Source organism: Lonchura striata, chromosome 1, assembly GCF_046129695.1.
Source record: "Lonchura striata isolate bLonStr1 chromosome 1, bLonStr1.mat, whole genome shotgun sequence".
NCBI classification, from domain to species: domain Eukaryota; kingdom Metazoa; phylum Chordata; class Aves; order Passeriformes; family Estrildidae; genus Lonchura; species Lonchura striata.
The window spans coordinates 96967274-96987593 of NC_134603.1; the positions used below are offsets into that span (position 1 = coordinate 96967274).

Here is a 20320-nt window from a genome sequence, read left to right on the forward strand (position 1 = left end):
GAGTAGTAGTATATTAATGTGCTTGTCTTCTAATTCTAAGCTACTGACAAAACATTTTAAGGAGGGATTAAAAGAGATGTCCTGAATAGATCTAGCAGCAGGCTGCCACTTCCTCTTCATTCCACCCTTCTTGTGTGCATGACCCTGCTGCCTCCCTTGTACTCTCTACAGTGTGTGTCTAATTGCTTAAAGGAATGATTTAGTTTAAGGCTGTGAAAAACTAGTCCTTCTAAAAAGGTGTTTAAAGTCATATCCTTGTGTGCTTAGAACTAATTTTTGTTAACAGACAGAGACCTTTCCTGTCTCCTTATGTCAAGGTAATTATTTGAGCATAAGACAATTAATTTCCTAGATTGAAGAAAGAGATGATATTAAATAAGACTACTTTTGTGTGATCATTGAATTGGTCAGGCTTGAATATCAGAGCAAATCTAAATAATCAGTCATTTGAAGCTCTTAGGGCTTTTGCAGTCCACTGCTGCAAAAGTAGTACAGAAATATGAGGAGTCCTTGCTACATTGCTTGCCAGCCCATATGGGCTTACTTGTACCTACTTCTGCTGCTGTTACTGTTTTTGTAAGGTGCTGTCTGCCACTGGCAGGTGTCTGCTACATCAGTGTGACTTTACCATGTTGTCTTCTAGCAGTGGACTACACACTACCCCAGAGCAGTTTCTTTTCTTAGCAGTAAAACTGTTGGTCTTTTGGACCACCAACAAACACCATCAAGGTGTGAATGCTGTAATGGCCCTATCACTAGGAGCAGGGGTGAGTAGTGGCTAGGAAAAAGTTATAATGGGTATTTTTTTTTTTTTTACTAAGTGATTCGAGGTTTTAGCCACTCAGGATTATCATGCCTATATAGAAAAATTTAAATTGTGTACTAGCTTGTCTACTGCTGGAAAATTGTCACTTTTGCTTTCTCTGCTTGACCATGATAGTGGAGTTAGGGACTTTCTATTTCAAAATCTGTAGAAGTAAAGCATTGTCACTGGTGCTGAAAATACATGGGTGAATGGAAGAACTGCCTTGTAACAAGCAAAGATGCTGGTAGGTTGCTGAGTTGGAGAAAATGCCAGTAGAGGTGTGAAATGCCATCTGTATTTCTTTCATCTCTCATTCTGCATAGAAGTACGTGTGTGTGTGTGAGTGTATATGTTGTATATGTACATATGTTGTATATGTTGTATATGATGATGAAAAGAAGAAAACATGCAGCATGCTGTGCCTTTTGAAATGTGGAGGATCAGGCAGCCCAGAGCACATCTTCAGGTCTATTACATGAGCTGCCACAATTTTGAAGCAACAGGTTCAGTGTTTTCTCCCTGAATCTTTGAGCTACGCAACTTCCATAAGTTAACTTTGTAAACAGGCTGACAAGATCATGTGTTAGTTTCTGGAAGTGTTTCCTTTTTTATTCTGTGAAGTTGTTGCTGTCTGAACATTCCTTTTTCAATAATATTAACTCAAGGTATATGCAATTTAATATAAATTTTACTTTTTTGCATGTTCATTCTTAAGTTCCAAATGTTCAGTCCCTTACCCACTTTATAGTAGTGGGCAACATAACAGCCAGATTATTAGTCTTATCCAAGTGGAGTACCTGGGGAACTACTGCATTGTTAATGTGGAAAGATTGTCTTTAAATTAGTAAGAGCCATTCTTGTAGCAATGTGCTATTAAAAGAAGGAAAGTTTTAGTAGGTACATGGAAATAAAAATAAATATCCATTAGGCTTGAAGCAGATTGTTGGATAATACATGTATGCCAAGTACCTAGTCTTCCACACTATTAATGAAAAATCTGATTTTCAGCAGTGTTGTCATAGCTGTGAGGGCCTGTAAGTGATCGGAATTGCTGCAATGGTGATTTCAAGGAAGATGTTTTCTTCCTTGTCTGTCATGTATCAGCCATATTACTGTATCATATTAATACTTACCATTATTATTATGGGTAGCTAATGTTTATGCTGTCATGGAAATTAATTTTTTTCAATGGTTCTTCTGAGTGAAAGTCATTAAAGTCATTCAGAGTATCTAAATGAATTTTGAGTAGGTAAATCACAAATTTATATGTCATTTTTTTCTGCCTGGTATGTTATTGTTGGCTTCATATCCTGAATTCATTGTATTGTTGACAAGCAAAGGTAAAGAATTACTTTCCAATTCAATCAAAATTCTAATTAAATCAATTTTCTACTTGTTACAATGTAAGTTTGAGGAGAGCTGCACGTGTTTTATTTTTGTTTTAAATCCTTAGTGAATGTTAGTGCAATACATCCCAATCAGTCTGTAGTTTGAAAAATAGGAAACCACTTTGACTAATACATAAATCCTTTTTTCTAATTACTTTTTTCAGTACAACTTGCATCATCTCCTGAGATGAGAATAGGAATAACATATTAGAGAGCTATGTCTCTATATACCTTTATATTCCTCACTGTAGTATTTGGGCTATTCCAAGTAGTTCTGTGAGCTTTCAAGTAAGTCTGAGGATGTGAGGTCTAAGATGAGTTTAAAAAAAACCCAACAAACAAATGGTGAATGCTGAAAGCTGCGAGTGGAGCCTGAAATTTTAGGGTGCTTAAAGGCACAAACTTAGAATTTACTTGGACTAAAACACATAAATATAGCAAATTTGGTATCTTATATCATGAACAACAAAATTTTAATTTCCTGGTAACTTGACTGTTAAAAACTACTTTGAATTTTTTCAGAAGATTTTGCTGTTTTTTCCTAAAAATCAGTAAAAGATATATCCTGTTATGTTTTCTTTTTTCCCATGCTCTGACAGTGAGCAGTGAATCTTCCTGTTCTTCCAGAAGATGGAGACAAGAAAACAGTATATGATAACACTTGCCTCTTTCTTCCTGACAGGCTCCAGCTGTTCAGATCTTTGTCAGATGAGAATAGTTTATGAGGCTGTTTCTTACGCTTTGGCTTTTTCCTCTGTTTTCTTTGCTTTTTATCTGTTGTAACTATTTACTGTATGTGCATAAGCCCTAAACATTTGATGTGTTTCTGTGCATGTGTGAGAATGCATTCTCCTTCACTTCAGTGTAATTGCAAAAGATGCAAGGTTTACTTAAATTTTCTTCTTATTGCCAAGATTATTTGCACCTTAGATTTATGTGGGGTTCAAATTCTCTTAATGTTGCTTTCAAGATTCAGCACAGATAAAGGCAGACATGGTCACAGGAGCTAATTATAATTGGGTGTATTTAAAGAGTAAGATAAGGTTGAACTAGACACTTTCAGGCTAAATGGAAAGAAAAAAGAAGAGTAACACCAGGCAGAAACAGTCTGTTGGGGGGGAAAAGCTAAAGAGGAAAGCAGCAGAAAAAAAAATAGTATGTTAATTTAAAGTGTATTAGAACACCAGGTGAATTCATCTGTTTGCAGTGCTGATGGGCCACAATACTAATGTTCTCTTTGTGGTGTTGCAATATAGAACTACTTGCAGGTTAATGTTCTGCTTGTTTTACTGCACAGCAGGTGGTAGTGAAAATCTGCTTTAGTTTGGATTTGGGGCTTTTTTTGCATTTCCTGCATCACATCTACCTGTCAGTCTTTTTATCTGCAATTTGTTGTACTTTGACAAGTCATGAATGTTAACTGCCTTGAATCCTTTTTTCAGGGGTATTCTAGAGAATAATGGCAGCTGGGGAATCTCTCATACCCGAGTCCCAACAGAATCCAGGCCGGGGCACGTTGCACTTATTGCTGGATTTTATGAAGATGTCAGTGCAGTTGCTAAAGGTAGGCTGGTCCTAAAGTTTTGAATGTTGTCCTCCAAAGTACAGTGTTTCAGTCATGTGCTGGATTTCTGTATGATTATTGATAAATGCCTGTGTTGTAGTTTATATGCCAAGATGATATGGAAAACAGTAATTTTGGATGGATTTTCTGCTCCTAATATTGATGGCTAGGAAAATAGCTTAGATAAATGAATATTTTTTAATATGGTTGCATTTGGCAGCCTGAACCTAAAAGCAGAAGTATCTTATGGATTCACCTCTTCATGTAACAGAGTTTTCAATTGTCATTTGGGATGTACTAGGATATGTAGATGTTGCAAACAAGAAATGAACTGCAGTATCTCAGCTGAACTATTGCGAGCTTGAATTGGAGAATCAGGAGCAAAATTAAGTAAAAGCCTCAAGCCCGTGTTTTGTCCAGAGCTTTTACTGAGTGTTTGGGGCTCATTTATGCAGAACAACCCTTTGCTATGTCTATATCTTTTGTGTGCTCCACTACCTACCCCCAGCTTTCCAGGCCTGACCATTAGTTATGTATGTTGGTTTTGGACAGGGGAGGTTAGAGGAATTACTTGATCTGGTCCATGTTCCTGATTAAAAGGTTCTTCCTTCTGACAGTCACTACAAATGCTGGATTGGCAGGGATACCTAGTTAAGAGCAATTCCATATTTTTGTGAAGTGTCTTCATGGAAACAGAAAATCTTGAAGATTTTATTGTAAGGAAGTACAACATGACTTCTGGAAGTATATAAGTGTGTCTCTTATTGCCTGAAATGCCAAAAACTGAGTTCAAGCAATAGGAGATGCAGAATTCAGGGAACTGTTACCTGTTTAGAAGGCAAACCAGCTGTGTGCTTTGCCTGTTTTAAACTCTGCATAATGAGATTAACCTGGGTTTTTAGCTCACTTCATAATGAATGGGGGAGTAATTATAATTGATGTTTAAATTGAATTAAAATCAAGATACACAAATTGGAGTTAATTGTGAAATAATTTAGGGGAAACTTTAAAAAAAAACCCACAACATTTTGCATGGGCTATCAATTTTTGCAGTCAATGAGATCTTCTGGCAATGCCATTTAAATGCAGGTGTGTTTGTTTAACAGGATGGAAGGAGAATCCAGTGGAATTTGACTCTGTTTTCAATGAAAGTAAATATACCTGGAGCTGGGGAAGCCCGGATATTTTGCCAATGTTTGCAAAAGGTAAGATTTAATTTTATGAATCTTATAACACATAGTTATCAGGTAGTAAAATATAGACACTTAGCATTTTTGAGTTAGAGCAGAAGGTGAAAAAAGTATGTTCAGTTTGTGTATTTCTGTATACTCGATTTCTAATTTGTGAAATGAAGATGGAGTGGAGGAAAAGAATCAGGCTTTTGATGAGGCTATCATTGTTTATTACTCATTTATTTAAATAGACCTTAGGTAATTCTGTGAATACATTAAAAGAACACACCTTTAGTTATAAGGACATAGTATTTTTTTCTTTGGTGAGGTTTAGGACTCTTGTTTTGCAAGCCTGCAGCTGAGATTTTTCTTCAAGCCTGCAGCTTCCAGTGAGCTGGGAGGTAGAACTGCAGCCATACTTTTTCAGTGTCGGAGCTGAAGAAGTTGGTTATTGTGGGTTATCTTGCTTCTACTCAGAACATTAATCTGTAAAGCGAAGAATTGTATGCAAGCAAGAACTTCCTGATGCTATTCTTGAAGCTGAGGTCTTTTGCCTGTGCTATGTATGTGTTAAAGTCTTGTCAGCCCAGTGCAGTTGGTGTTTGAGCTTGCAGAGATTACTGAGTAACACTTCAAACATTTAAAGGTTCTCCAAGTTTAATAGTGTTATTTTCTTGGAAGAATAAGTACATATGCACCCTTTCACATAATCTCAGAATAAACAGACTCAAGTGAAAAGGGGGCAAGCTGAGGGCATGTGCTGCTGTTCTGATCTAGGCATTGGTATAAGAAGAATGGGATAGCAGGATAGGAGTGGAATGTAATATTGGTTTAGAGAAAGTATACATCATATTTCTCATTATGATTCTTGAACTTTTTCTGAACTCATGTCTCTTCCCCCTCACATCCTGACATTCCCCCCACGCCCCTCTTTTCTGCTCTTTGCTTAAGCCTCATAAATTTATGATGAGCTGTAAAAATATCTCCTGATAATTTCCCATGACCTCAGATTACAGCTTGTATTTGGAAATAGTGTGATGGTGGTGGGGAGAGGGGAAGGTAGTTGCCCTTGCACATATTGTTTGTGTTTTTAGGGATATGTTCTTGGGAAAATATTTGGGGAATTCAAGAATTTCCCAGAGCCGTGTCCTTCTACTGGTTTTGTTTGAGTAAGATGATAAGCAGAGGACTTGTGAGCAGCTTTGATGTTATCTGGATAGATGTGCAAGGATAATACTTTCTATATGGCTTGTTCTGAGTGGTATCAACAATGCAGCTTCTTTTTGCAGAGGGGAAGAAAATCCCTGAAGATGGTGAAGTTTAATGTATCCAAGAAGTACATGCTGTGTCAGAACATGAATCATGATTTCTCATGATAGAAAGATTAATTTCCTTTAGAAAAAGATAGTTCCCTTTCTTTGAACAAGGCCAAGTTTTATAGTACGGAAGGCAAAGGAATCAAGTGTTTGTTCTTTATCTTTACTTTTACAAAAAAGCCAAGAAGGAGATGGAGAGAAATTGAACTAAGTGCCCCTTTCTTTTCATATTGCAAATTAGTGTGGCCACAAGACTCTTCTTGTGGATATTTTATCATACCAATATGTTCCAAATTTTACTGTTTCACCACTTGCATTGGATGATGCATAAAGACTGTATGACACCTCCTGCTTTTTAGGAAGGATAGAAAAATCCTTTGTTTCCTGTCATTATCTATTTTCTCTAGGTGCTTTTCTTGTAATAAAATATATATTTCAAGAAAATGGTTGAGAATTCTATAAGGAATAAAAAAATGCTCACAGATTTTTTTAAAATATGAAAATAGATATACATGAAATCGAAATTTGGCAAAGTTTTAATGACTGTGTGATTAGTATTTCAGCCTGAGAAAATGTCTGAAGTACCTTTGTATCTTGAGTAGGGTTAAAAGCTATTTGTTTCTAATAGTTAAACTCACTTAAGATATACAAAGTCACTGTGCTAATTTTAACCTTATTTTCTATGATGTTTTTAGATTATAACCTTGAAATTATCTAACAATAACAGGATTTGAAAATACCTATTTTGTTTCCTTAAAACTTTGAGTTTCTCTTCTAGACTTGCCAGGATTTGAGGTTTGACCTGAAAAGTCCAGCCCTATCCTGGTCTGTCTGTGGTGTGGGGTTGGAGTATATTACAGTGTCATGCTGAAAAAGGAGCTGAGACTGTTGCTTCTCTAAGGGGAAGTAGATACTAATTTGTTGCATCTAGATTGCCCTTTGTTTCATGGGTTCCCCTTCTCTTTTTTGGAAGCTTCCAGAAAGGCTAGGATCATTGTTTTACCTTGAGTATGAAGAAAGGTATCATCAAGATCATGGGAATAACTAGGACAAACCATTGCCAGGATTATTCTGGACAGACAGACCTCTCTCTTATTGTTAAACAATGCAGAATTTCTCATATCACATGGCTGTGTTTGATGACAGCTCTCTGATGGCCACACTCTGTCCTGCTCAGTGTCTGACTGTCTTTGCGTATTCATTATTTTTTGCCCTCTTTTGTGCCTGCAAAATTTGCTGGCAAATTCTCCTGATGCTCTGGACTCTGACCCATGACAGACTTGTCAGAGGCACAACCTGCCCCACTAGCAGAGCGAGACATTCACTTTATGTGGGACCTAAATCTTATTGCAAGAGGGTGGTAACTGCATCCCTGATACTAATATTTGAATATTGATGCTGAGTGTGAGATACAGTGGCAGAGAAGAGAGCAAAAGCAATAGGTGGTATCTTGTTTTGGAGTTTCTGGTACCTCCAGTTATTTCCTGTAGCGTAATGGCATCATGAAACCCAGCAGAGCTCTGTCCTACTAAAAGATGTTTTAATCCCTGGCTTTCTTCTACTTCTCTATCCCATCTTTGCTTCCTCATTCCCAGACTTAAAAATAAAGTATTGGCATACTGTTGCCTGGCCCCCTGCCCCTCAGCCAATAGAACTAAAATAATATTTTCTAATATTTTGAATGTAGAAGTTCTTACTAAAAAAAAAAAAAAAAGAAGAAAAGAATCAATTATTTTATAAGCCATGCGGGTACTTTCGAAACTGTCCTGGTATGACATTTTGCCACCATTTCTCTTTATAGCAGTGCAGGGTTGTGTGGCTTGTTTTATTTTGCTTTGGTAGAAATTAGAAATGAGTAAGTGTTCCTTTGTTTGTCTGCAAACTCTGCTGTCATTTGGCTTCTTTGCTGTGGCACTTCTCAAAGAAGGACTTCTCAGGTTTAGTGTGACACTGTGGAAAAACACTACAGCATTCTATCCTCTTAGACTATCAGTCATCCTGGCAGTGATGGACAGGACTTATTTCTTCTTTTGAACTCATTTATCCACCAATTGGAATTCCTGCATTCACTTTTAATGCCTGTCAGTATTTTCTTCCTTTTCTTTTAGACTGAGAACTGCAGTGAGTGTTCTGTGGTATAAGTAGTAGTAACATCTCCAGAGGCACAGGGGAGAGCTGCATCACAAAATCTGTGCCAGCTTTCATCTTCTTGGCCTGAAATACCTGCATCCCCCTGTGTGGGTTTCCACATAATCTTTGTTGAGCAGCTGCCTTATCCTGGGATGTTAGTTCATTCACAAGCCTGGAAGCTTACACAACTGCATTATATAATTGTGACATACAGCAGATCAGATGTATTCTCTCTGGTCATCAGCTGATCGAAGAACATTTTCCACTCTGGGAGTTTATATAGTCATAGTATCAATGGCACCCCTGAGCTGTAACAGCTCTGCTATTGATGGGATTGTTTAATTAAACTTCACCTAGCTTCAAATCTGTTCAGGATTTCTGAAGTTTAATTTCTTGCCAGTCTTTGTCTTCCCCCCACCCCCTCCCTTCTCTGCTTTGCTCCCTTGACAGTGAGGAGAGAATGGAGTTGCCTTGTCCAGGTGCTGTGTTTGCACATCAGTGGCCCTTGTGCTGTACTTTGACTAAACATAGTCGAGTAGTTCTCCCTTTTCTGTTTTGGATGCTTCACTTAAAGATGCAGACTTTGAATATTGTCCCCCTGAAGTTGTCCACTGGGCCTTTGGTAGCTGGAATTGAAATATACTAACCCTCCTGATGCCTTTGTTATATGTGATATGTTTCCCTGTGGAAGAGACCTCATAGATAAGGCATTATCTTGTATGATTCAGTTGAACTACCAAAAGCTGAGCATATTTTTCTTAAACAGCCTGCCCCCAAAACATGTGTTCAGATAAGACTATGAATATGTATCTTCTTTGGTTAGAAGTTTCTCCATCAAATTCTTTTTTCAAAACCAAATTCTGTTTAATTTGCTTAAACTGGGATTTGGTTTTCTCCTATCTACTTTTCCACATTTTATTTCCTTGCCTGAGCATACTGGATAACATTGTTTCTCATTCCTCTGAGGTGCTGATAAGCTAATGAGGTAAAATGTTATCCAGGCTTCCAAAAAGGATTAGTTATGGGAAAATTTAAAATAAAGATAAAATTTCTTTGACTTCTTTCAGGATCATAATTTTTGGTAGGTTTCTACTCCTGTGCATGAAGGTATTTTTGACTATGAGAAAGGAAAAATCTTGTATCTCATATGCCATCTATATTGTTTTGGCAGGTGCTACTGGAGATCATGTTTATACATTTTGTTATGCAGCAGAAAGTGAAGACTTCGGAGCAGAAGATGCAGCCAAGCTTGACATATGGGTTTTTGATCATGTTAAGGTAAGCAGAGAATCTTTTTATGGTACCTGTTTATAAAAAGCACAGTTGCATGTTAACTTTATCACAGAACCTGTTAACACTTTATCATAGATCCAGAAAGCAGGAAAGTTTTGAAAGGTCTATCACTTGGGGTCATAAGTAAAAATTTCTTGAGTCAACTTTCATGACAAGTGTAATAGATGCTTAAAGGAAGTATTTGTCATTCAATGCTAATTAAAAAATTAACACTAATAAAAGTACCCTGTAAAAACATTCTTGGCTTTGTTTTGTTTGCCTATAATGTGAAACCTGTCTTGGAGTACTATAGACCCTTTAAGATCTTGAATGCAATTAGTTAAGGATTTTATAACAGCTGTTGCAGCATGATAGAATTGATAAATCTTTGTTATGAAAGCAAAATAAGCAATATTATGGACTTATTTTTTGTCAAGCTGTGTGGCTTTTCCTGATAGATGTAGCTGGCTTCTAATTTTCTGCTGTGGTTCACAATATGCTGTGGCTGCTAGAGCAGGCACAGTTTGTTTTGAGGGACAGGGCGAGGTGGACAGGGCAGCTTAGGACCCAGAGCTGTAGAATTTGTTGATGTGGTGCTCTGCTCAGCTGACTTGGGTCAGTGCTGGTTCATGACTGTTGTTTTCTGTGACAACTCTCACCATTTTAATACTCCAAGGCACATGATTTTGGATTATTCTTTAATTCTTGTATTTATGTTATCCCATGCTACCTCACTTGCTCTGGATTTAAAAAATGCTGGTAATGGGCATTGCTGTATCACTGAAGCAATTAAGTGAGTTACTTTCTGGATCTTATAACAATGTTAATGGAATTTCAGACTTAAAACTTTTTGCACAAGATCTCTGGGCTGTATGCATTAGTATAGCTAACCAGCATAAAAGAAATCAAACAAAAAATAAAATAAATTAATAAACCAAATCATCATCTATTTAGGAAATGAAAGATGGTTCTGCTTTAAACAGTGACATAGGGTGGAAACTTCATTATAGTTTGCTAATTTTCAAAGGAAGTGATTTGCTGAGTTTACAGGTGAAAAGGTATTTTTGCTAAGTGTCATCGTCACCCTGAATGTGCACTTGTGCCATGTTGTGTGTTGTAATGCATATGAATAATACAAATCAAATTAGGCTGTCAGTTACACGTGAATAGCTGTTGTCATAAAGTTGCACCCTGCTGTCATTTGGAGCTACACAAGTATATGAGGGTGGTACTACCTTTCTTTTGCTTCAGAACACCTAATGGCATTTATCCTTTCAAGCTATAATGGTATGTTTTAAATATATATGTCATTACTGATTACTTTTTCCTTGGAGCCAGCATCATTATTTTTAAGACTTATTTAGCCCATCTAAATTCCATGCTGTGGATGGATAGGACTTGATTGACTGGCATAAGCCACACATTCCATTAATCATCTCTTCAACTGCACATCAACAATTGCTTCAGGAGTGTGAAACTTGAGGCTTACTGAGACCAAGGTCACTCTGCTCTTATATCTCAAGCAACTTTCAGCTGTGCTGGTGAGATTATGTATAAGTAGGAATGACAGTATGCTGGAACCGAAATTCTGCTTTGCCTACGTTTTTCCCCTCCTTTTATATTTTATCTCAAGTATTTAACAATATATTGTTTAACTCATATGTTGTCCAATGTGGTCCCTGGTTTCTGCCTTTTTAGGAAACAAAAGATACCAAATGCACTTCCTCTCTACTCTGCAGTCCACAGGTCCTCTCCATTGTGAGGGCCGCTTGTTTGGAGCCACTTCCTCTGCCCCAAAAAATGATGGGGATAAAATGAACAATGGCTAACTCACGTTTGGGCTGCTAGTGCTGGCACTCTGAAATTGCTTGTTCTCTTTAAAAATGCTAACTAACAGTAACTTACCATTAGGAGATGGTAAACTCTACTTTTTATTTGTATCTATGCTTAAATCATGAGTAGAAGAAAAAAAATGTATGACACTTGGTAGTTCTTGTCCTGTCCCCTTGTGATACAAGGTGATCATAACCCTTTCTTGAGACAGAAAATACACCACAGACTAGTCTGTGTGGGTTTTTTTTATCTATAGCAGTGTGAAAATCCAGCAATACTAATGTGCAGTAATAAATTGGTAGTGGTTTGGATCCAGATGGGCATGGAGTTGGTGGACTCTAGTTTCTTTCTGATTTTTGGCTTGTTTGGGGCTTCTTTTGGTGTGTTTGTGTTTTGTTTTGTTTTTTAAGAAGCCGTCAGAATAATTAGGAGTGGAATTTAATCACTGTAATGGGGTTCAATGATTCTCAGTAAAATAGCTTTTTCCTAAACCATAGTTTGAGTCTGTGCTAAGAAACTAAGGAGCAAAATACTGGGAGTCTAGATCAACTGATGGGAAAAAAAAGAGCTTATTGATGCATTTCTGATTTTTGAAAATATTTAGTGGAAAATAGTTTTGGAAGAGTCAAAGAGTAAAAAATATAAAATTCCAGGAACTCAGTCTTGGAGATGAGTGGCATAACCACAATTTATTATGATCAAAGGATACGATGTTCAGTTAATGTCTTCTCATTAAAAAGGACATGTAGATACAGATGGCCAAAAATTGTGGGTTTTTTCCTTTATTCTTTTCTCATTTTGAACACAGTATTCCATTCTTCCTTTGTCTGCTTTCTGCTGAAGAAAGGCCACCCAAGCCTTCAGACTGTCCCTTCTGTGCAGGATGGTGGATAGAGTCCAGAGCTGAATTATGTTAAACTTTGGAGCTCTGCAGACAGTGCTGTGACTGGATGTTGATTTGTGCCAGTGGATTTCAATACGGATAGCTCTACTCTAATTAGCAGTACAGTGGTTTTATGATTCATTTAAAATGTGTTAGTGTCTTGTGCATGATTATGCTCAAGGGGTCTAAACTTGGCATATATGTTTGTCCTGCCTTTGTACTTTTGTTTTATATCTGAAAACTGGCATAACTATTTAAACTCTCCCATCAGCACAAATCAGTGTGCATGGCTTTAAGCAGCCAATTAAATTAACTTGTCCTAGATTAAGGAGCTTTGTGAAAGGAAAAAGTTTGTTTGGTCTTTCTAGTGCATGCAGTCATCAACAGTTTATCAGCTTTACTAAAGAATCATGCTTCCATGGAAGACACTGTTTGAGGGAACAAAAAGTCCCCAATTACTTAGATATTTAACATTTTAAAGTTCATATTTTGTTCAGACATCTGTGAATAATTTGTTAGACCTTCTAAGTAATCTTTATTTCTTTGCTTTCTCCCATCAGAGGAGGGAGATGATTAGATCAAGATTTCATATTGTTATAACTAAAGTTCTGTTGTAGTAGTTTACTTAGTATTACATTATAATTAAGTTCACAGCTTGCTGTGAATGTTTTAATGGAGAACATTGTGTTCATCTCATTAAGTTGCATATCAGTTATAACCAGTGCATTATTTTGTTGTTAGTTGCAAGAAAATAAAACAAAAGTTGCCAGAATAATTTAAAAAGAAAGGTGAAAGGAAGCTATAACCATCTTGAGTCCAGCTCTCTTCATGAGGGAGGTTCAGTTAGGACAATGTCCTCATGCATTGCCTGGTCAAGTTTTGAGCATCGCCAAGTGCAAGCCTCTTTAAATAGCTGTTGTGATCTCTGGCTATAGTTATGGTTTACCAAATAATTTTTAAGAGTCTCTGTGTCTTACTGCAATTTTTCACACCCCAAATTGTGAGTTTCCCTCTGTATAATCTCCGAGTCCCTCTGATCAGTCTGGCTCAATCAAGTGATGGGTTGGAAGCTAGTGTTGAGTAGAGGTAGGACTCAAGGTTTGTGATCACTGAGTACCAAAAAGAAAGGGCCTGTGGCAGGTTGTAGGGAGATAGAAGGATACTTCTGAACAAACGGTTCAGTGACATACAGAGCAAGGTGAAGTGATTTTTGCTCTTAGTGTGTTTGGTACCTGCTTGCCAACTCACCACCTTTATCAGCCATCAGTCCTTGTGGTGAGCTTCCTGTTGTTTTTGGGGATTTTTTTCAGTAAACCATTTTTGTTCAAGTTTCATGGGATAAAGTCTGCTGTTTGTTCTGAGAAAGATGTCACATCTTGGGTTGCACTCATCTTCCTTTTGTCTTCTTGTTTGTAATTGGCCAGAATTTGGGCAACTTTTTTGGCTGCTGCTGCTCTGACTTATGAGGTGGCTGGTACTGGGAAAGTGGGATGCTTTTGGTGTATCATGGGGACTCGTCTGGTGGGAGAGAAGCTCAGGCCTTCCCTTCCTCTGAATGATTTCTTTTGCTTAATCATTCTGTGATAGAAAAACATATGCCTTCTAATATTGATCTACATTTTAAGATGTAATTTTGGGAGTTTTCCTGTTTATCTCTTTTGATATACTTTGTTTTGATGTTCTTTTATTTAATTAAAATTAAGGAAACTGTTTTATTTTATCCTGCAAATTACTGGTGTGCTCTGGAAAGCTTCTCAGGTCTGTGGTCAAATACATGCTGGTGGGCGGATCTCTGCGGGAAATGAAAATCTCCTTAAAAATAATTATATTGCTATTTAATGTAATCGGATTTTGTTCTTGTATCTTTATTTAAAATATCTCTGGACTTTGGTCATGATTTTGTTTGTACAAGAGCTAAAGCTGAGTGCACGCAAATATTAGTCCATGCGGCTTGTGTGTACTCAGGGAGTTAGAAAAGTGGAATTGCATAGTGCCATGGTTTCCTGGCACAGCTCACTTGTGAAATCTTTGCTGCCACTTTGGTCTTCCTCTGGGTACACTGACTTTTGTTTATACAAGGTAGGAGCTTTAGATTTTAAGAGCTCCATCACTATCACAGCTGTGTGGTGGACTGCCCTGTCCTTCGGTGGCAGAAATGCTTCCCTGCCTCTACCAGCATTTTCCCTGGACTCCTGCACGAAGTTCAAAGACACTTATGTTAGTGTACTGGAAGGTTCTCTAGATGCTGTTTTGAACTAAGACCCTACCCAACTTTGTTTCCTTGGGCAGTGCTGTTTCTAAGGAGCTGATGCTGGAATAGCTGTCTGGCTGCATTTTGCATTGCTGCAGTGCAGCTGGTCTAACACAGAATAGCCATGTCAAGACTCATTCAGTCCAAGGGGAAAATCCTCCCCTGGCATCTGCCTCAGGGATGCTTAAGTATAATATGTGCAAGGCAGATGTAGTTCATGTATATGCAAAGCATGTCAGTTTTGTACTGTTTTTATTTAGTTTCTGCAAACAAGTTGTAGCTTGGTATCTCAGTCCTGCAGAACCTGCTTCCAAAGCAAGAATATTTGAGATCTTTGCTTCCAATTTAAATTCAGTAAATCAATAGAAATGTGAGCCATAAGTGGCATTCAGGAATGGTTCATCAATTTGTTTATACAGGAGGCAAAGAAGAAGTGATGTATTTTGCCTAGGCAAACTCAAAAAAAACCCCGTAAAAACCAAAATAAACCAACAAATAAAAAACCAATAAAAAAAGCCCCCCAGACAACAAAAGAATACTTCAATGTAAATGCTGTCTTAGATAAGCTGAAAATTTGGACTGACCTTACTGATAGTAGTTGTCCTCCAAGCTGTAAATTGGGAAGTCATTATTTTTCCTCTTTTAAAATGCTAATAACTACTAGTATTTTGACAAGGAAACAGCAGTGGTTTAGTTCTAGTAAGATGCTTATCTTCTTCCATTTTCTCAGATTAATATGTTAATGGCTTATTCCATACAGAGCTTCTTTAATTCTTCCAGAAGCAATCAAACTTTGTTCTCTGCACTGAATGAAGATAAAGTGGTTCTGTTCCTGCATTTGCTAGGCATAGACACCAATGGACATGCCCATCGGCCAAACTCAAGGTAATTGAGATATTAAGCATATCTTTCTTACTAGTTTTAAATGCATATAGTAACTTTTTTAACAGTGCAATTTATCAAGTCATAAACAAAATTTATAGTGTTGGGGGTCATATATGTCACCATGATCACATACATTCTGAACTTTTGGGGTTATTTTGTTTTTTAAGGCACCATCTATACAAATGACAGATTTTTGCTCTCTACAGTACGTCAGGTTATACTCCTGTCAAGTCTGATTTTAGAAATTTTCTTAGTTACAGCCAACACATAATCTAGAGGATATGTAGGAAATGTAGTTTTAAATATAAAATGGATACAGTTTTCAGATACCCCAATGCTGAAGTGATATCATTGAGTTTATAGACAGCAATATGCTCAGCAATAATGGCAAACTTCAGCATTATGTTTTGGCTTTCTTTATTACACTTGAAAAAAGAGTAGAATTTAGATTAACAGTTCTCAACACCAATTCATCTTGAAATGCATTATTTGAGAACTTTCTTTTAATTTCTTTACATCCTGCTTTGCAGGATTTTACGTTTTTCTCTTAATCCTTGCATACTTTTAAAATTCTCTGATTTCCTACATCATTCTAAAGTTCATACTTGCTGTTTGTTTAATGCTCATTTATTATGATTTTTTAAAGACAGGGTTTTAAAACTGGCTTTAGCAACAGATAGGAAATTAGTTGTCTGAAAGTCAATCATGGTCAATCACTTTTTCTAAAAATATACAAATTTTTTATTTAGCTTCTATTCCAGAAAACTAGGGTCTGTCCTGATCTATGAATCATCTCAAAACACTGACTGCCTGGTGAGATTTTTCTATGTTATTTAGTTACCAGCTTAAAGTAATTTTTGCAACTTACTGTTTAAGGTGTTTGAGTTTTTAAAAATTCCTTAGTTTTGGCATTCTGCTTAACTTGCCTGGCAGCTGTGAGTAGTAAAATAATAGTCTTATGTCAAGGACAGGTCCGATTTGAAATATAAATCCTTTTGAAACTGTGGTTTCAGTAATCTTCAAACTGTGCTGCAACGATTTAATATCTCAGTAAGACTCAGAGGAGGAGAGGTTTTTACATCTAGGAAGCCTTTTGTTAGCTTGCTGTTCATTTGAGGTTAAAGCTGTCTGTACTCAAAGGACTGGGCTTTATGGCCATGGATAAGTTGCTTTATACCAAGTTGTGAGCACCACCTGGAATGTAACCTTTTTCTCCTATTTTTCAAGGGAATACCAGGAGAATATTAAACAAGTTGATGAGGGTGTGAAAGAAATTGCTTCATTGATTGACAATTTCTATGGAAATGATGGAAAGACTGCATTTATTTTGACTTCTGACCATGGAATGACAGATTGGGGTGAGTATTTTTAAATATTGAGTCAGTTGAGTTTATGGGCATCTGGTGTGTGATTAAAGAGCTCTGTCCCATGAGAAGCTTTGGAACCCCTGCTTTGATTTGGCATCCTAAGTGTTGCTTGTGTATGAAAATCCATGCAAATTGCTGTGACAGCTGCATTCCATGTCTGGTCAGAAAAAAAGACATTAAGTTAAAGCTTAATTTCCTCAGTGACTGCTAGTGGGGATAGAAAGATTGCTGCAGAAAAACAACTCAAGCAGGAGGAGATGGTGTTATTTGGCTGCCAGCAGCAAATGTGGTCTTGTTCCAGCCCCCCTGGGAGATACAGTTTTCACTTTGGTGCTCTAAAGCACCTGGAAAAAGTTGGAAATCTGTCCAGGAGCTGGTGAAAAACCGTACAGAGAGAGGTATTGGGAGGGGTGCAGCATCTTTTTGCTTATTTTGGCCTTTTATACACTGCTGTGTGATATTTCTAGAGGAGGTTGGTGCTAGAGATAGGTGAAGGAGCTGAGAGTACAGAGAGAAGAATGAGTACGGCCAACTGTACTGATCCCCACAGAGGAGACTAGTGAAGAGTGGCAACAGTGGCCAAATGCTTTGAGGGCAGATGAGAAAAGTTTGCTGTGCTAAGCTCATTTAGACATTTTTCCCTAATTTTTTCTTCTTTCAAGAATCTTAAGAACACTCCTGTCCTTGTGTGCAGCCAGTGAAAATGATAAGTCTCTCTTCCAATGCTGTGGGTTTGCAGCTACTAACTATGATACTTTTGAACCTAGGCTGCTCCAGGCATGGTCGTGGCAAAACAACAGTCAGCATCTTACTCTGTGTGTGAAATCCTAAAGTTTTTCAATTGAAGAGATGCAGATTTTTTCTGTCATCAGGGATAACAAAAATATTTGTATATTTATTCAATCAGCCTACTTACCATCTGTTCATTTGCAAAATAGTCAATTTTGAATAATATTTACTGTTGAGCTGACTGCCACTTGCCATAAAATTTTAATTCTGCTGGATTTTTTCTGTATGTTTCAAGAAATTTTTTCATATTTTTTTTATAAGGAAGGGGTGTGTATATTTATTTATTTATTTATTTATTTATTTATTTATATGTATGATCATAGGGATCTCAGGAGGTCCAACACCTGCCCAAGGCAGGCTCAGCTTTTGAATCAGACACAGATGCTAGGGCTTTATTCAGCAGGATCCTTAAAACCTCAAAGGGATGACACCTATGCTACCCTTTTGGACAGGCTGCTCTGCTGCTTGCCTGCCCTGATGGAGGGGGACAAGTTTTCTTTATCTACAATCTGAACTTCCTTTGTATCAAATTATGGCTGTTCTGTCATACTCCCACCGTGTGCCACAGTGACAGTCTGGCTCCATCCTTTCTCGAGCCCCCCTCACAGGGGGTACAGGCAGGCTGCTCTGCTATCTTCTCCCCAAAGCTGTTTCTTCTCTAGGCTGAACAAGTCCCCTCAGCTGCTTCTCACAGGGCAAGTACTCTTCACTGAGACCATTCCAGATGATGGGTGTCTTTCTGGTACCAAAGGAGCCCAAAACTGGATCCAGTGTCTATGGGTTGTCTCACAGGTACTGAACAGAGGAGAACAATCCTTTCCCTGTGCCATTCTCCTGTTAACACTGCCTTTGGTGTATTGGCCTTCTTCACTGCCAAAGTGAGCTGCAGGGGTCTTCTCATTATGTATTGGATTGTTTGCAGGGGGAATAAAAGGTGTTAGCAGTAACTTATTGAGGCTTTGAAAACCACTTGTCTGTCATAGTTTTCTGTCATCTCTTTGTCTTGAAGGAAGAGCTTGATCTTGTGCCAGAAGTGTTAATAACTTTGAAGTTGACTTTAGTGAATATGAGAGCAAACCCAGGGGTTTTGCTCAGGCCCATTGTGAGCTGTCTGAAGGATAGTTCAGGAGTTTTTATTTGGGCTGGTTGGTAATATCAGCCCCTGCTGCAGCCTTTCAGTGGTTATTTGCATAATGGGTTGTGCACCAGTTTTAAAACATATTAAACATTGGAAGGATGGAGAGGCCTGTTAAGGAAAGAAATATTATCTGAATTAGAAATTATCAAAGACTTTGTGGTTGCTGGCAAAAGCCAATGGTGTCACTTGTTTTCTCAGTCTGGCCCCATGATTTTGCTTTAATTGATGTCAGATAGAATTGCTGACCACCAACACAGGGTGTTCCATACCCACCCTCACCTTGGTCTCTTGTTCCTGCTACCATCCTGGCACAAGTACCTGTGTAGTATGCTGGACTATGGAACAGACAGCTAAACAACAGCACCCGTTTTCCCTCTTTTCCCTGAAGAAGTCTATTTGGAGAGTGCTGGAGGTGGAACCAGGAACTGACCCAGCTGAAAAGAATTACTTTTCTTCCCCTCTTGTTATTCAAATCAGAACTGAAACAGTTCTTTATAACAGGGAGGGAGTGTGTACAGCTGTCTTTCTCAGCTCTATCTATCTTAAAGTATTCATAGAGGTAGAATCTCAGTGAAATGCTGATGGAGCTGGTGGCTTGGCTAAATTTTCCTCCTGCAGTAATAAGAATATAATGGATATAAGAAATAATCTCTGGTCCCTGGAAGATACAGGAAGTGGTCTCTCCATAAGCTCTTTTCCCAAGTTCTTCAAAGGAAAGCAGTTGTTGCTGTTTTTTGAACCCAGAGGGTGCCTACCAAGAAAACATCAGAAATCTAATTCCCAGACCAGTGTGTTCATAAACTTTGGGTTGTTTAAAATAAGCAAAGTTGGCTATTCAGCTGTGCCACAGATTGTTTTAAGGACAGAATTGGGTATGATGTTTGGAATAGCCTTGAGGTTGCACAACAGTGTGCTTTGTCTGTTCTTTGTATTCATTAAAATATATATTTATAGACAGGGAAAATCATGTCTATGCAAATATAAGGAAAATGTGTAATCTTGTAGACCATGCAGAGACCCACATAGGGCTTGTATAACAAAGTCCTTCCCTTTGAGGCTGGGTAATCTCATTGCTCCGGTACCTCACCCACCGGGTTCAATGACCAGCATTTCTTTCGAGCTCGTGTGGCTCCTGCTTTAATACAGCTGCTGCTGAGATGTCATTTTCAACCTTCCTGCTTTTTGGTGGCTGATGTGTTAATCTGGAGGGAATCAATTTTCCCAGGGAAGAAAATAATGTTTTATCAATTTTTAAGGAGTGTGCTACTAGACTTTAAAACCTTAAAAATGAACTTCTATCACTGTTGGAATGTGATGACAGTTCCAATGAATATTGCTTCCTTGTCTCAAAGTGGAAGTCTAATTCTTATTCAGAGGTCAGTTCTGTATGATTTTTTTTTTCATGTGTGCCTATTGTTACTGAAATCAGGCATTCTTGGTTTAGTTGAGATGCTCAGGATAAGCACGTGTACGTGTTTTGAGCTGGTAACTCCACCATATGTTGAGGCTTTAAAAATATTATGGCTT

The 20320-nt window shown here is 37.8% G+C and overlaps 1 protein-coding gene across 4 annotated transcripts in view; it reads left to right on the plus strand.

The window, feature by feature from the left end:
* PIGN (phosphatidylinositol glycan anchor biosynthesis class N) overlaps window positions 1-20320 on the plus strand; it is a 96811-nt gene that overhangs the window by 13667 nt on the left and 62824 nt on the right. For all 4 annotated transcript variants that reach the window (XM_021552344.2, XM_021552346.2, XM_021552348.2 and 1 more), the window contains exons 3-7: window positions 3636-3757; window positions 4864-4962; window positions 9547-9653; window positions 15375-15499; window positions 16727-16857. In XM_021552344.2, the coding sequence (XP_021408019.2) occupies window positions 3636-3757; window positions 4864-4962; window positions 9547-9653; window positions 15375-15499; window positions 16727-16857 (584 nt within the window). The remainder of the gene's footprint in view (window positions 1-3635; window positions 3758-4863; window positions 4963-9546; window positions 9654-15374; window positions 15500-16726; window positions 16858-20320) is intronic.